Here is a 15,540-nt window from a genome sequence, read left to right as displayed (position 1 = left end):
AGAGCTGTGAACCATAAACCCAAAGCTTTAGCTGTGTCCCTGCATAAAAGATACAGTGCCCTTGCTGACCTTAACAGGGACATTAAGGAAACAGGTCAAGGTAATTGTGATGATAACTCAAATAAGCAGGGGACCGTGGTCCAAGATGGACTTGTTTTTGACAGGGAGAAATGCAAATCAGGTATTACACATCAGTCATGCAAGAAAAGAAAGGTACCCAAAAAGAGAAGCCACCTTCTGGTTGCTGATTCAATTATAAGGGATGTAAATTTAGGAAAGGATACAGAGGTTTCAAAAGAGGTCAGGTGTCTTCCAGGTGCTACTGCCAGTAGGGACAAGAAGTGTATTTTCAAAATAGTCAGCAATGCCAGCAAAGACTGTGATGTGGATGCTATTGTACATCTTGGCACTAACGATCTGTCCCAAAACAATGTACTCTCTGTGCAGAATGATTTCCAGAGCTTGGGGCAGGAACTCAGCAGAATAGGCTGTAGGTTCACTTTTTCAGAGGTCTTACCAGTGTATAAGGAGCAAAATGGAAAAGGCCAGTGTATAGCAGAATTTAATATGTGGCTAAAGAAGTGGTATAAAGGAGAAGGCTTTGGTTATATTAGTCACAATGTCTGTAGCTGGTCCAATGAAAAAATGTACAAAAGAGATGGTCTGCATCCATCCAATAAAGGGACTGAGTTACTTGGCAATAAATTCACAGCTTTTATGGAGGAATATTTAAACTAAACAATGGGGACAGTGAGTTAATTGATACAGAACATCACTGTCCCTGGCAATCTAAGAAAATAGGGGAACTCAGGCACCACACAAGTTATCTAGCAAGTAAACACAGGGTCAGTCATAAAGGACTCAAATGTCTATACACCAATGCGCAGGGTATGAACAGTAAGCAGGGTGAACTAGAAATTCAGGTAAATGAGGGCAGATATGATATTGTTGCCATTACGGAAACATGATGAGACAAAACCCACAAATGGAATACACAGCTAGAGGGATTTAAATTATTTAAAAGAAACAGACTAAACAAAAGAGGAGGTGGAGTTGCTCTCTATATAAGAAATAACTTTATCTCTACAAAAATAGAGCACAACAATGATGAAAACTGTAAACTTGAATGCATTGGGGGTCAATATAAAAGGGGAAAAAATGATATTGCCCAACCAAGCAGAGGAAATAGATGAACCTTTTGCTAGTCAGTTAACTAAGGTATGTAGGAAGCACATCACAATAGTAATGGGGGACTTTAATTACCCTGATATCAACTGGGAGACAAATTCTGCACCAAGTGGAAGATCTAACAGATTCCTGACAAACCTAGCAGACAACTTTCTCTCCCAAAAAGTAGAGAAGGGAACTAGGGGATTAGCCATATTGGATTTAATTCTCACTAACAGAGATGAAATGATAGAAAGTGTCAAAGCCACAGGAACCTTGGGGGGAAGTGATCATGCAATATTGGAATTCAACATTATGGAAGCACAAGCAATAGAATACAGCCAAACTAGAGTCTTGGACTTTAAAAGAGCTAATTTCAATAAACTTAGAGAGACCTTGGGAAGAATTCCATGGATGAGAATCCTAAAGGGGAAAACAACTCAAGAAGCTTGGGAAATTTTGAAAAGTGAGATAATAAAGTCTAGCACAATACCAACAAAGAAGAAAAATAACAACTCTCAAAAGAAACCAGCATGGCTGCATAAAGAACTCTCTGATAAACTGAAAGATAAAAAGGACAAGTATAAGAAGTGGAAAGAGGGGCACATAACTAAGGCAGAATATCAGCAAACAGCCCGTGCCTGCAAAGATGAAGTGAGGGAAGCTAAGGCTCAAAATGAACTAAGGCTTGCGACCAAAGTAAAAAATAACAAAAAAAGCTTCTTTCAACATATAAGAAACAAGAAAAAAGTTAAAGAAATGATTGGTCCATTAGTGGGGGAAAGTGGCAAGAAGGTGACAAGCAACAGGGAGAAAGCAGAACTATTTAACTCGTTTTTTTGCATCTGTCTTTACACAAACGGAAAAAACAGTCCAACCTACCAAAACCAGTGCCTAAAAAACAGAATAGAAATGCAAGTTAAGATAGGCAAGAAAATGGTAAGTGAGCACCTGTCCAGCCTAGACGAGTTCAAATCACCAGGACCAGATGGATTACACTCCAAGGTTCTCAAGGAACTGGCAGATGTGATCTCAGAACCACTGAACTATATTTTTCAAAGATCCTGAAGCACTGGGGAACTACCAGAGGACTGGAAGAGAGCTGATGTAGTTCCCATATTTAAAAAAGGGAAAAAAATAGATCCAGGAAACTACAGACCTATCAGCCTGACCTCAATACCTGGGAAGATTCTGGAAAAGATAATCAAACAATAAATCAGTGAACACCTTGATGCAAATAAAGTTATCACTAAAAGCCAACATGGGTTTGTCAAAAACCGATCATGCCAGACAAATCTTATTGCATTCTTTGACCAAGTGACAAAACTAGTGGACCAGAGGAATGCTGTAGATATAATTTACTTGGACTTCAGTAAAGCATTTGATAAAGTAGATCACAACCTACTACTTGATAAGATAGAAAACTGTGGGTTAGATAGCATCATCACCAGATGGATTCGTAGCTGGCTGACAGGCCGAACTCAGCATGTGGTCCTCAACGGAACTGCATCTACATGGAAGGAAGTGTATAGTGGGGTGCCCCAGGGCTCTGTTCTGGGCCCAGTGCTCTTCAACATCTTCATCAATGATTTGGATGAGGGGATAGATGGGGAACTCATCAAATTTGCAGACGACACCAAGCTGGGAGGAATAGCCAATACTCCAGAAGATAGGCTTAAGATACAGGAGGATCTGGACAGACTCGAACACTGGGCACTATCTAACAAAATGAAATTCAATGGTGAAAAAAGTAAGGTTCTACATTTAGGCAGGAAAAAGCAAATGCACAGGTATAGTATAGGTGGTACCTTGCTCAATAGTAGTAACTGTGAGAGAGATCTCGGAGTCCTAGTGGACAATCACTTAAATATGAGCCAGCAGTGTGCTGCAGCTGCCAAAAAAGCCAACACAGTGCTAGGCTGCATTAAGAGAGGGATAGAATCAAGATCACGTGAAGTACTAATACCACTTTACAATGCCTTGGTAAGGCCACACCTGGAATACTGCATCCAGGTTTGGTCACCATGATGTAAAAAAGATGTTGAGACTCTAGAAAGGGTACAGAGAAGAGCAACAAAGATGATTGGGGGACTGGAGGCTAAAACATATAAGGAACGGTTGCTGGAATTGGGTATGTGTAGTTTAACGAAGAGAAGGGTGAGGGGTGACATGATAGCAGTGTTCCAATATCTCAGGGGCTGCCACAAAGAAGAGGGAGTCAAGCTATTCTCCAAAGCACCTGAAAGCAGTAGAAGAAGCAACGGATGGAAACTAGTCAAGGAGAGAAGCAACCTAGAACTAAGGAGAAAGTTCCTGACAGTTAGAACAATTAACCAGTGGAACAACCTGCCTCCAGAAGTGGTGAATGCTCCAACACTGGAGGTTTTTAAGAAGAGACTGGCCAGCCATTTGTCTGAAATGGTATAGGGATTCCTGCCTGAGCAGGGGGTTGGACTAGATGACCTCCAAGGTCCCTTCCAACTTATTATTATTATTATTAGTGTAGCAGAAACAAGAAAATTAAGTACACCCAAGGCTATATTTGCTGGCTCAGTGGTTCAGCAGTTAAGACGCTAGCCTTGTCAGCTGGAAAGCTGGCAGCCCAGCTTTGAGACCCAAGTGCCAAGCAATAGAGTAACTGCTATCTTCGCCCCAGTTCCTGCCAACCTAGCAGTTTGAAATAATGCAAATGTGAATAGATAAATAAGTACCACTTCAATGTGAAGGTAACTGTGCTCTATGACATCATGCTGACCACGACTGCAGAAATGTCTTCAGATGGCACTGGTCCAATGGCCTTGAAATGGAGATGAGCACCACCCCTATAGGTGGCACCGAGTAAAATCCACAGGGATTCCTTTACCTTTTTACTGACCATATTTTAATATTTTGTGAAGCAGTCTGGACTTGACCATGCTCTTCTGAAACTGAATATCCTTGTTTAAATATTCCAAGATTTTCCCCCCCAATTTAAAATATGATTAAAATATGGCTGATTCGATTGTTTTGTTGCTGCCAAGGGGAGTGGGTGGGTGGAGGTTTTCTTTAATAGGTTTTTATTATGCAATGAATTTTTCTAAATGTTGTAAACTGCCTGGAGTCTTCTATATGTGAATTGGGCAGCAATATAAATTTGTTTAATAAATAAATAATAAAATAAAGATTTAAGGTAGGCAATCCAACAAAGCAGTAAAATAAATCAAATTAATTTGTAAAATCTTATAAATAAACAGGACAATAAAATAGCAACAAAAGTTTTCTAAAATAGCAACATTATTGCATGATGTTATTCAAGGAAATAAAGTAAGCATGGCGGTTTGATATTATGTAATTGCTTTAGGAAATTTCTCAAATAGAATTTATTAGTTTAAAACTTTTTTTCCCCCCATATAGGCTAAGATCTTCAGAAACCGGGATCTTAACAGTGCCTGATGTGCAAATGATGTCATTCATCAAAAGCTTGGAAACAGGCAAACCAAAGCATGGATGTCCTCAACTTATGACCACAATTGAGTCCAATTTTTTTTTGCTAAGTGAGACATTTTTTTTCACAATTTGCAACTTTCACACATTTAGCAACTTTAAGATGTTGCTAGATTTGAAGTCCACATATCTTATAATTGCCATGCTTGAAAAACACTGCTCTGAACCTATCTGCTTAAACAATAAAGTGACTGTGTCTTTCAAAAATCCTGACCTAAGTATTCTGGAGTACTTTCCCAGTTTTACCAGCATGTGTGCAGATTCATAGAAGAAACCTCTGTCAGGGTGTTGGCAAAGTGATATGAGAACGCTGGCAGACCTGGCTTCTGCACAGGTGCATGCATGCTCTAAAGGCCAGCAGAGGCCTTGAAGGAAGAATGCTTTTACAGCTCAACTGTACAGATAAATGCATATACTAATATGAGAAACTATGTGATGTGATTTAATTTAAAAATATAAACTGATTTTCAGAAATATATACCATTCATAGTTACATGAACCATATGCACTTACCACATTCACTTTCATTTCCATTTTTGCTTATTTTTATTTTCTGTTTTGATGTTACAAAAAGTTTATTCCAATCCAATGTATTGCCATAGCAAAGGTGGCTGTTTTTCAAAATGGCTACATCTCCATCACTTATTTCCTTGAGAGATCGTAATCCCAAAGACTTGATATTCAGGTTGATGATTGCAAGAGCATATTGACCTCTAAGGTAGAAAGATTAGGAAAATATATCAAACAATTTATTATTTATTAGATTTAGAATGATACGTAATTCTGTAAGTGGGCAGGGTACAACAGAAAGTCTAATGACAATATGTGGTCTGTTTCAATTGAGCTCTGTTAAGTTAAAAGTAATAGTAAGAGCCGAGGTAATTTTTTTATCACTGGAAGAGAATTTGATCTCCTGGTATTTTTAGAGCTTCTAAGCCATTCCTTCTTGTTTCGTAGTCTGTAATGATAACCCAGAAATCATTATCACATTGTATACTTTCAAGCCTAGTCAGAAAGCAGTTGTTTCACTGGAGTTCTCCAAATTTCACATCAAACTCCAGTTCAGACAGAAGCAAAATAGCTGGTCACATAGTAAACATTTCTTTTTTTTCTTTTTTTTTTTGGAGGGGGCACCTCCAATTTCTGAAATCCAGTCTACTATCAGTTAAGAGAAACAGCCTCAATTCTTCATTTATTTAAAATAAAGTTAAGTGGAAATATTTCTGAAGATATTTTCAGTCAGTGAAACAACACAATTAGTATACAGAATCCAATATAGATTATGCATCTATTTTGTTTGGAAATTCCTTTAACATTCTGAATCTGATGGACACTCTTCTAAACATCAACTTTGATGGAAGAACCAAAAGGAAGAATAAATTAAATATTTTAAACCATCTTTTTTTTAAAAAAAGAACAGTGGTAGTAGTGCTGATACATTCTACTGTGCTTTCAATTCATCTGCAAACTAGCAACTGATCCATGACAGAACAATGATCTGGTCTTTTTAAAATATCACAACTACACAGTTTTTTGGTATGCTGTTCTACTTACAACCGTTTTGTTCTACCTCGTATTACTTCCAGATTTTCAAAGCTACTCAAATCAGTGACATTTTCAGGCCAAACCTGGATCAATAGAAACCCTAAAACAAATAAATAACATTTACAAAGTATTTCTGACACAGAAAATGTATTTTCTCTTCTCCAGTTTTTACAAGAACATCAAAATGAATTATGACATTTCAGGAAGCTTCAGCACAGAGTTATTTTAAACCTTACTTTATAAACAGTTTACATGCAGGCAACCAAATTAGCTAAACAGTGTGAAGGCTGGACTGTGGACTTAGCTGACCAAGCCACTACAGAAAAACCAGTTCTCTTAGCAACTCATCTTGGAAATTGGATTATTTTGTAGAATACTCTGATCCTTATTTCTTTTACTAGATAAGACCTTTTCAGAAATGTAGAAAATGAATGATCATAGGAGCCTAATGTTTTGGAAAGAATCTTAAATGGTAAACATTTTTTAAAGGACAAATGTTCACTCTATTTCTATAAATTTCCTAAGCTTTCAAGAACATGAATATTTCTTGTTCATCAGTCTTAAAGTTAAAAGACTACCACACAAAGAACCTTGGCTATAGAAGTATACTGGCCAGACACTGAAATAGATGAGCCACAATAAACAGATGTTTCAAATGAACATTTCAAATGCAAAAACATCTAAATACATTAATATTCAAATGTTCAAATGTTACCTCAGAAGAGTATTTACTTGAGTGTGATTTGCACAGTTGAATAGAATAGTTAAATCTAGCAAGTTTAACTAAATTTCCCACCATGAACATACATGAATTTTGACTAATGAATTTGTACTATTCCAGAGAAAACCACTCTGAAACTACAATTAGTCTAGAATGCAGTGGTGAAAGTAGTGATGGAATGTCATGGGACAGACATATGCCCCATTGTTTTGTGATAGACAATGGCTGCTAGTTGACTTCTGGGTGCAATTTAAGGTCTTGATCATTCCCTGTAATGTTACCCATAGCATAGATTACTTGAGAGCCTGCCTTCTCCACATGTTTCTGCCTGACAGTGAGATCAGCTATGGTGGGTCCTGCTGATTAAGCAGTATCTTCATAAGACTGAGGAATTGTGCCTTCTCAGTGATGACTCCTGGTCTGTGGAATGATTAACTCTATTGCACTTGAAAATCCATGCTTTTCCCATCCTTTTGACTTTCCAACAATGATTAAAGACCTGATTATTCTCCCAAACCTAAACCTAGCATGGTTGTGTTTTTTTTGGGTTTTTTTGGTTTATTTTCATGATCAGCTTTATTCTTTTTTTTTAAAAAGAAAAGTGCTGTGGCACTCTAAATTAATTAATTAAATTTTAAACTACTTAAAATTTGCAGCAGAGTTGGGCAGCCTTCAAATTAAATGAATGAATAGAAATAATAGTGTTTAAAAGACCATCCACTATATTTAAATTCATATAAATAAATAAATTTAAAACATCTTACTAACCTGTGATTTCTTTAACAGTTTGAAAAATATCCAGTTTCCTTATATCCAAAGGAGGTGTTTTTGTGTATTCATCACTATAAGACAATAATTGAATACTTGACTAATGATGTAATAGAATTTTAGTATGTTTTATGTTCCATATTTGACCAATCAGCAACTTACCCAAAAAAAGATGCATGCAGAAATGTGAGATCCCCATTGATTGTGGTACAGTTCTTGAAATAATCAATATTGGATTCATTTACTGCAAGAACACCTTTCAGTTCACCTGTTCCAATTCCACTGCACACTGAGAAAAAGGAAAAATAAAACATTAGGAATGCTTTCAAAATATTTCATGTTGAATTAAGGATTAGAATCACACAGAAATATAAGCAGCAACAAGACACACAATTAATTTGATTTGAACCAAGAAAAATAGGGATAAACAGCATTCGTAAGAAAGTAATGTTATCATAGGATATCTTCCTTGTTGATTATGTTTTATTTAATTCATTGATCAAATCTTTACAACTAATAAATCACCATATATATGTGTGTGTGTGTGTGTGTGTGTGTGTATGTATGTATATACAGTTTACAACATAAACATTTTTCAATTCATTCTAAATTTTGATACAAAATTCCTTTACAATATTCCCAAGACCATAAACCCATATATTGTCTTATATTTTTAATTAAAATCCATAATAAATATTTGTTTTCTAATTCTTCATGTCTTTCTTGCTAAAGATACAATATTAATCAATTTTATCCATACAGTATAGCATTTTATCCATATAGTATAGCTTAGCCTAGCCTAGTGTAGCATAGCATTATTAGTAGTATTAGTATACTATCATATCCCAGAGGTGCTTTTTCAAGAGGCAACTGAAAGTTTTTTTTTCTTTGAAGACATTTCACTTTTCATCCAAGAAGCTTCCTCAGCTCTGACTGGATGGTGGGGAATGGAACAATTTATATTCCTATCAGACAGCCGGTCATTTGCATTCATTTAGAGAGTCATTGAGGCCACTTGGAAGTTTGTCTGTATTCTCAGTGTCACCTGAGTAGTAGGGTGTGGACCCTTCTTGGAACTGCTGAAAGGACTGTGTTGTGGAGCTGTACTTTCTGTCGTATGTTTTCTGCCTGTGTCCTTTCACTGTTGAAGACAGATGCAGGCTGTTGGGGATGACTCTGTATTGTCTGCATCTCAAAACTGATGTGCAAATGGTTCCTGTTATCTGCATTTTTTTCTTGGAAATCTATTCATAATCGTGCACCATTCAAAGGATGTTCATGCCAAAGTGCATAGCTAAATGTCTATGGAGATTCTCAGTCATCCAGGTCATGGTTGTCCCAAAAGTGCCATTTCTGCTTCAGTTTGAGATGCAGACAACACAGACTCATCCCCAACAGCCTGGGTCTGTGTTCAACAATGAAGGAACACAGGGCAGAAAACAAACAGCAGAAAGCACCACTGCATAACATACCCATTTGCACTACTCGGGTGTCAATGAAGACACAGACAAACCTCCAAGTGGCCTCAACAACTCTCTAAAAGAATGTAAATGACCAGCTGTCTGCAAGGAATATAAATCCTTCCATTCCCCACCATCCAGTCAGAGCTGAAGAAGCTTCTTGGATGAGAAGCAAAATGTCTTCAAAGAAAAACAAGAAAATCCAGTTGCCTCCTGAAAAAGCACCTTTGGGACAACCATGACCTGAATGACTGAGAATCTCCATAGACATTTAGCTATGCACTTTGGGATGAACACCCTTGAAATGGTGTGGGAATATGAATGGATCTCCAGAAAACATTGCAGACTACAGGAGCCATTTGCACTTCAGTTTGAGATGCAGATAACACAGACTCATCCCCAACAGCCTGCACCTGTGTTCAATAGTGAAGGGACACAGGCAGAAAATATTCTGCAGCCAAGAAGGCTCCACACACATTTGCACTACTCAGGTGATCCCGAAGACACAGACAAACCTCCAAGTGGCCTCAACGACTCTCTAAAAGAATGCAAATGACCAGCTTTCTGCAAGGAATAGACTCCTTCCATTCCACACCATCCAGCCAGAGCTGGAGAAGCTTCTTGGAAGAGAAGGAAAATGTCTTCAAAGAAAAAACAAGAAAGTCCAGTTGCCTCTTGACAAAGCACTTTTGGGACAACCACGACCTGGATGACTGAGAATCTCCATAGATATATAGTATCATATTGTATCATATAGTATCATACAGTACAATACAGAACAGTATAAGATAGTAAAATTTGGAAAGATAAGACATATATGTAATTCCATTTCTATCCTGATGCTTACTGCATTTTTAAATATTCTTTCATAATTATAATTGTCACATTATCATCTCTCAAAGTTTTATTTGAATATTTGAAAAAAAAAACTAAGTGAGATTGGCTTCTTATGTATATATTTATTTTCAAAATGTTCAAGGCTGCTAAATTCTACACTGACTCTGGGTGGAATAGAGTAAAAGCAATAATAAAATACAATTAACTCCCCACCCCACCCCAAGTTTGATATAGTGAGAAACAATGATACAGCATGATACTAATACATAATAACCTCAAGGACAACAACAGAGCCCCTGAAGAGAACACTGTCATCAACCGGCCTCCTCCAGGACTGACAGGGAGAAACTCATGAGGGATTTTGGGGTGAGAACAGGAGTCCAAAGACCTCAAGGTGACAGTGGGTTGATTCCTCCAATGAGACTATAGGGGTCATTTGAGTGCTTATTTTATGTTTCTTCTTGCCCAGATGTGAGACGAGGAGAGTGGGGTGGGTAAATGTGGTCCCTATGTGGCCAGTGGCAGAGACCAGCTTATGAGAGGATGAGAGATTGTGAAGGTTGTGAGAATGAGTGTCAGAGCCCCTCAATTGTTTTTGCCTTTAATCCTTCCCTTTTTCCTTTCCTGCTTTTGGGGGAGAGTGCTTGCAGGGGAATTATTATCTGCTTCAGTTCTACTCTGTGCAAGATGCCCTCCCTCCAGATGTGAGGAATGTGACCTGAAGACATCTGCCTTATCTCCAGACAATGGAGCCTGGGACTGTTGAAAAATGAAACTAGGAGAGACCTTGAGAAGCCCGCTAAATCTTCAGCTTCTCTTAACACGGTGGTATCTGTAGATTGACTAGATTTCCACCAGACAATTGGACACTGGGGGAGGAGTTGTGAATTGCCTTTTTTAAAATAATATTTTATTGATGTTCTGATTTTACAATTGGGTATTTAAAAAGCAATGTGATGACTGGGTTAATCAATAGTTCAATAGTGTGCATAAATCTTTAGTATAAATCTCATGTTACAACATCAAATATAAGATGATTAGGGGATTGGAGGCTAAAACATATAAGGAACAGTTGCAGGAACTGGGTATGTCTAGTTTAATGAAGAGAAGGATGAGGGGGGACATGATAGCAGTGTTCCAATATCTCAGGGGCTGCCACAAAAAAGAGGGAGTCAAGCTATTCTCCAAAGTGCCTGAAGGCAGGACAAGAAGCAATAGAGGGAAACTAATAAAGGAGAGAAGCAACCTAGAACTAAGGAGAAACTTCCTGACAGTTAGAACAATTAGGGAGGAAAGCCATGGCAAATCTAGACAGCATGCCAAAAAGCGGAGACATCACCCTGCCAACGAAAGTGCATATAGTCAAGGCTATGGTCTTTCCAGTTGCAATGTATGGCTGTGAAAGTTGGACCATAAGAAAGGCTGAGCACCAAAGAATTGAACTATGAGCGCCTTTGAACTATGGTGCTGGAGAAGACTCCTGCGAGTCCCTTGGACTGCAAGGCAATCAAATTGGTCAGTCCCAGAGGAGACTGACTGCTCTATAGAAGGCCAGATCCTGAAGTTGAAACTCAAATACCTTGGCCACCTAATGAGAAGGAAGGACCCACTGGAGAAGAGCCTAATGCTGGGAAAGATTGAGGGCAAGAGAAGAAGGGGATGACAGAGAATGAGGTGGCTGGATGGAGTCACTGAAGCAGTAGGTGTGAGCTTAAATGGACTCCAGAAGATGATAGAGGACAGGAAGGCCTGGAGGAAGGTTGTCCATGGGGTTGCAATGGGTCAGACATGACTTCGCAGCTAACAACAACAAAATAGTTGTAAGTTGAGGACTACCTGTACATTGCTGCAGGAGGAAGTATTCCTGGCCCATTTAAGGAAGCCTTGGTCAATCTCCTCCTTAAGAAACCTTCTCTGGATCCCACCTTTCTGGACATTTTTGTCCAGCTTCCCACCTCTCCTTTTTAGCGAAGATGATGGAAAAAGTTGTTCTACTGCAGCTTCAGTGGGTCCTAGATAAAATGGATTATCTGACTCCTAGTCATGTTTCAGGCTTGATTATGGGACAGAGACAGCATTGGTCACACTTGTAGATGATCTCTGGCTGGAGTAGGATGGAAATAGTGCATCCATCCTTGCTCTTCTTGCCTCTTGGCAACTTTTGAAATTATTATCCATGGTATCCTTTGGAGACAGTTGTAGGACTGGTGTTGGGTGGTGCAGTTTTCTGCTGGTTCAACTCCTTTCTTCAAGGCTGATCACAATTGGTGATGACAGAGAGTGAGTGTTCACAGTTGCTGCTTTGTGGCATGCTGCAGAGCTCAGGGCCCTCTCCATTCCATTTTAGCATTTATATAAAACCACAAGGTTAGATCATCCAACACCATGGGATGAAGTAACATTAACATGCCAATAATATCCAACTCCGTATTTGCTGATCCAGGTGATACTATAGCTGTCCTCTCACAACCTGCAGGCTGAAGGAATTTAGGTGGGGACCAATAGGCTTCAGCTGAACTTGGATAAGATGAAGTGGTAGTGGGTTCAAGGAGCTTTCAGATCTGGAGGTTTATCATTTTTAGTTCTTATAGAATTGCATTATCCCAGACAGATCCAGTGTACAATCTGTGGGTTCTCCTAGATTCATGACTCCGGACTCAAAGAGCATGTGACAGTTGTGGTTAGGAGAGCACTTATGAAATTTCATGTTGTGCGTTAGTTGTGTCCTTTCCTGGATTCTGAGGCCTTGTGCACAATCAACTATGCCCTGGTTATCTCCTGATTGGATTAATGCAATGCGCTCTACACGAGGCTACTCTTGAAAAATATTCAGAAGCCACAACTGGTACAGAATACAGTGGCATAGAAGGCTCCTCAGATGATATAGGTAACACCATTGTTACATGAGCTGCACTAGCTGTCAGTTTGCTTCCAGGTCCAATTCAAGGTGTTGGTCATTAGGTTTAAAGCCCTTTATGGCATAGATCCAGGGTATCTGAGGAACTGTCTCAAGCCGATGGGACTAGCTCTCTCCATTCATTCCATTGGAAATGGCCTAGTTTGTTATCCTGCCAGCAAAAGAATTTTGGCTGGTGGAATCCAGGAGAAGAGCCTGGAATATTCTCCCAACAGCAATGAAGTCTGCCCCCATATTCCTGGTTATCTGAAAGAGCCTAAAAATTTGGCTCTGCTGCTTGGCTCAAGGCCCTAACAGTGACTTGGTATGTTGTGGATGGTTGACTGGATCCTCAACCCCAGGCTGCCCATCATCTTGGTTTATAACATTTTAATTTTCTGATTTTAATGGTTTCCTAGCACTTTTAAAATTTTTTATTATATTGCAAGCCAACCACAGTCACTGTATCAGTGAAATAGGAAGCATAGAAATTCAATAAATAAATAAGTAAATAAAACATATAATATATCCAAAGTTCCATTTAATAAATCCCAAATATTTACGAAACATGAGATACATCATTAGACAATAGATTGTATCATTTTTTACTGCAGAAAAAACATTGTGTTGCATTAAAATAGATACATCTTTAGAGTTTAATTATGCATCTATTATATTTTCTCTATTTCTGCAAAATCGCATTCGTATATCAAATATATCAGTACATACATTGTATTTAATAATTGTTCTATATAATTCATTAAATTATTTTTAAATGTATTGAATTTTATAGTAGGCATTTATTCTAACACTAAAGTTCTATCTTGATTATATCAAATTATTCTAGCATTGTCAGTTTACTTCAGGAAAAAACAGATCTAACACTGTGTGTAATTTCATTTACAATGAAATAGGATTTGCAGTGGTTTAATCAAAAACAAAATAACAGTGCTGACAATCTGAATAGAAATCCCTCAAAATCATAAAAGGTTTAGTTGTTCTATTTTGGGTAATCTTGTTTTTATATCTTTCATGATTATTTTGAGGACAGGGGCTTGGTACTTTTCATTCACCTTCTTACATATGGGAACTGCTCATTGGGAACTGTGATCAGAGAGGACACATTTATTAAATATTAGTAAAGGTAAAGGTAAAGGTTCCCCCGCACATGCGTGCTAGTCGTTTCCGACTCTAGGGGCCGGTGCTCATGTCCGTTTCATAGCCGAAGAGCCAGCGCTTGTCCGAGGACGTCTCCGTGGTCATGTGGCCGGCATGACTAGACGCCAAAGGCGCACGGAACGCTGTTACCTTCCCACCGGAGTGGTCCCTATTTTTCTACTTGCATTTTTACGTGCTTTCGAACTGTTAGGTGGGCAGAAGCTGGGACAAGTAACAGGCGCTCATTCTGCTACGCGGCACTCGGGATTCGACCCGCCAAACTGCCGACCTTCCGATCGACAAGTTCAGCGTCCTAACCCACTGAGCCACCGCGTCCCCTAAATATTAGTACTACTTTATAAAACCCTAGAGAGCTCATACCTGGAATACTGCAACCAATTTTGATCACCATACTACAAAAAAGATGTTGAGACCTTGGAAAAAGTTCAGAGATGATCAACTAAGATGAATAAAGGCCTGGAGACTAAAACTTATGAAGAATGGCTGCAGGACTTGGGTTTGGCTAGTCTAAAGAAAAGAAGAAATAGGGGTGACATGATAGCAGTATTCCAGTATTTGAGAGGCTGCCACCAAGAAGAGGGGGTCAAATTATTCTCCAAAGCACCAGAGGGCAGGACAAGAAACAATGGTTGGAAACTGATCAAAGAGAGAAGCAACCTGGAATTAAGGAGAAACTTCCTGACAGTGAGGACAATTAACCAGTGGAACAGTTTGCCTTCAAATATTGTGGCCACTCCCTCACTGGAGGTTTTTAAGGAGAGACTAGACAGTCACTTGTCTGAGATGATATAGGTTCTCCTGCTTCAGCGGGGGGGGGGGGGGCTGGCCTAGAAGACCTCCAAGGTCCCTTCCAGCTCCTATTCTATTCTATTGTATTCTATTGTATTCTATTGTATTCTATTGTATTCTATTGTATTCTATTGTATTCTATTGTATTCTATTGTATTCTATTCTATTCTATTCTATTCTATTCTATTCTATTCTATTCTATTCTATTCTATTCTATTCTATTCTATTCTATTCTATTATATTGTAGTCTAGTCTAGTCTAGTCTAGTCTAGTCTAGTCTACCTAGCCTAGTCTTTTACAATGAAATATTTCACCCTGATTTCTCCTTAAAAGGTAGTGTAATGATACCACTTCAAAATAGCCAAATTAGAATAATTCAAATATCAGTACAACCAAAATTGCTGCAATGAAAATACAGGCAGAAACGGACTCCTGGTTTTGTGCCTGTAGCACATGGAAATATAAACTTATTAAAAAGGATGTTATATCTAGATACTATAGGATAGATAAAAAGTATAGTATTTTATAGAGACATCACCCTGTCAACAAAAGTGCGTATAGTCAAGGCTATGGTCTTCCCAGTTGCAATATATGGCAGTGAAAGTTGGACCATAAAAAAGGCTGAGCGCCAAAGAATTGAGGCCTTTGAACTATGGTACTGGAGAAGACTCCTGCAAGTCCCTTGGACTGCAAGG

At 38.5% G+C, this 15,540-nt stretch overlaps 1 protein-coding gene across 1 annotated transcript in view; it reads right to left on the bottom strand.

The window, feature by feature from the left end:
• Window positions 1-15,540, bottom strand: part of EGFR (epidermal growth factor receptor) — a 220,649-nt gene that overhangs the window by 53,504 nt on the left and 151,605 nt on the right. The window contains exons 9-12 of the mRNA XM_081342924.1: window positions 7,847-7,973; window positions 7,685-7,758; window positions 6,205-6,295; window positions 5,164-5,363 (exon numbers count right to left, since the gene is read on the bottom strand). Coding sequence (XP_081199050.1) covers window positions 5,164-5,363; window positions 6,205-6,295; window positions 7,685-7,758; window positions 7,847-7,973 — 492 coding nt within the window. The remainder of the gene's footprint in view (window positions 1-5,163; window positions 5,364-6,204; window positions 6,296-7,684; window positions 7,759-7,846; window positions 7,974-15,540) is intronic.

The sequence above is a fragment of the Vipera berus genome (assembly GCF_964194415.1).
Source record: "Vipera berus genome assembly, chromosome: Z".
NCBI lineage: Eukaryota > Metazoa > Chordata > Lepidosauria > Squamata > Viperidae > Vipera > Vipera berus.
The sequence above is the reverse complement of the archived record's forward strand: the minus strand, read 5'-3'. Positions and strand labels throughout refer to the sequence as shown.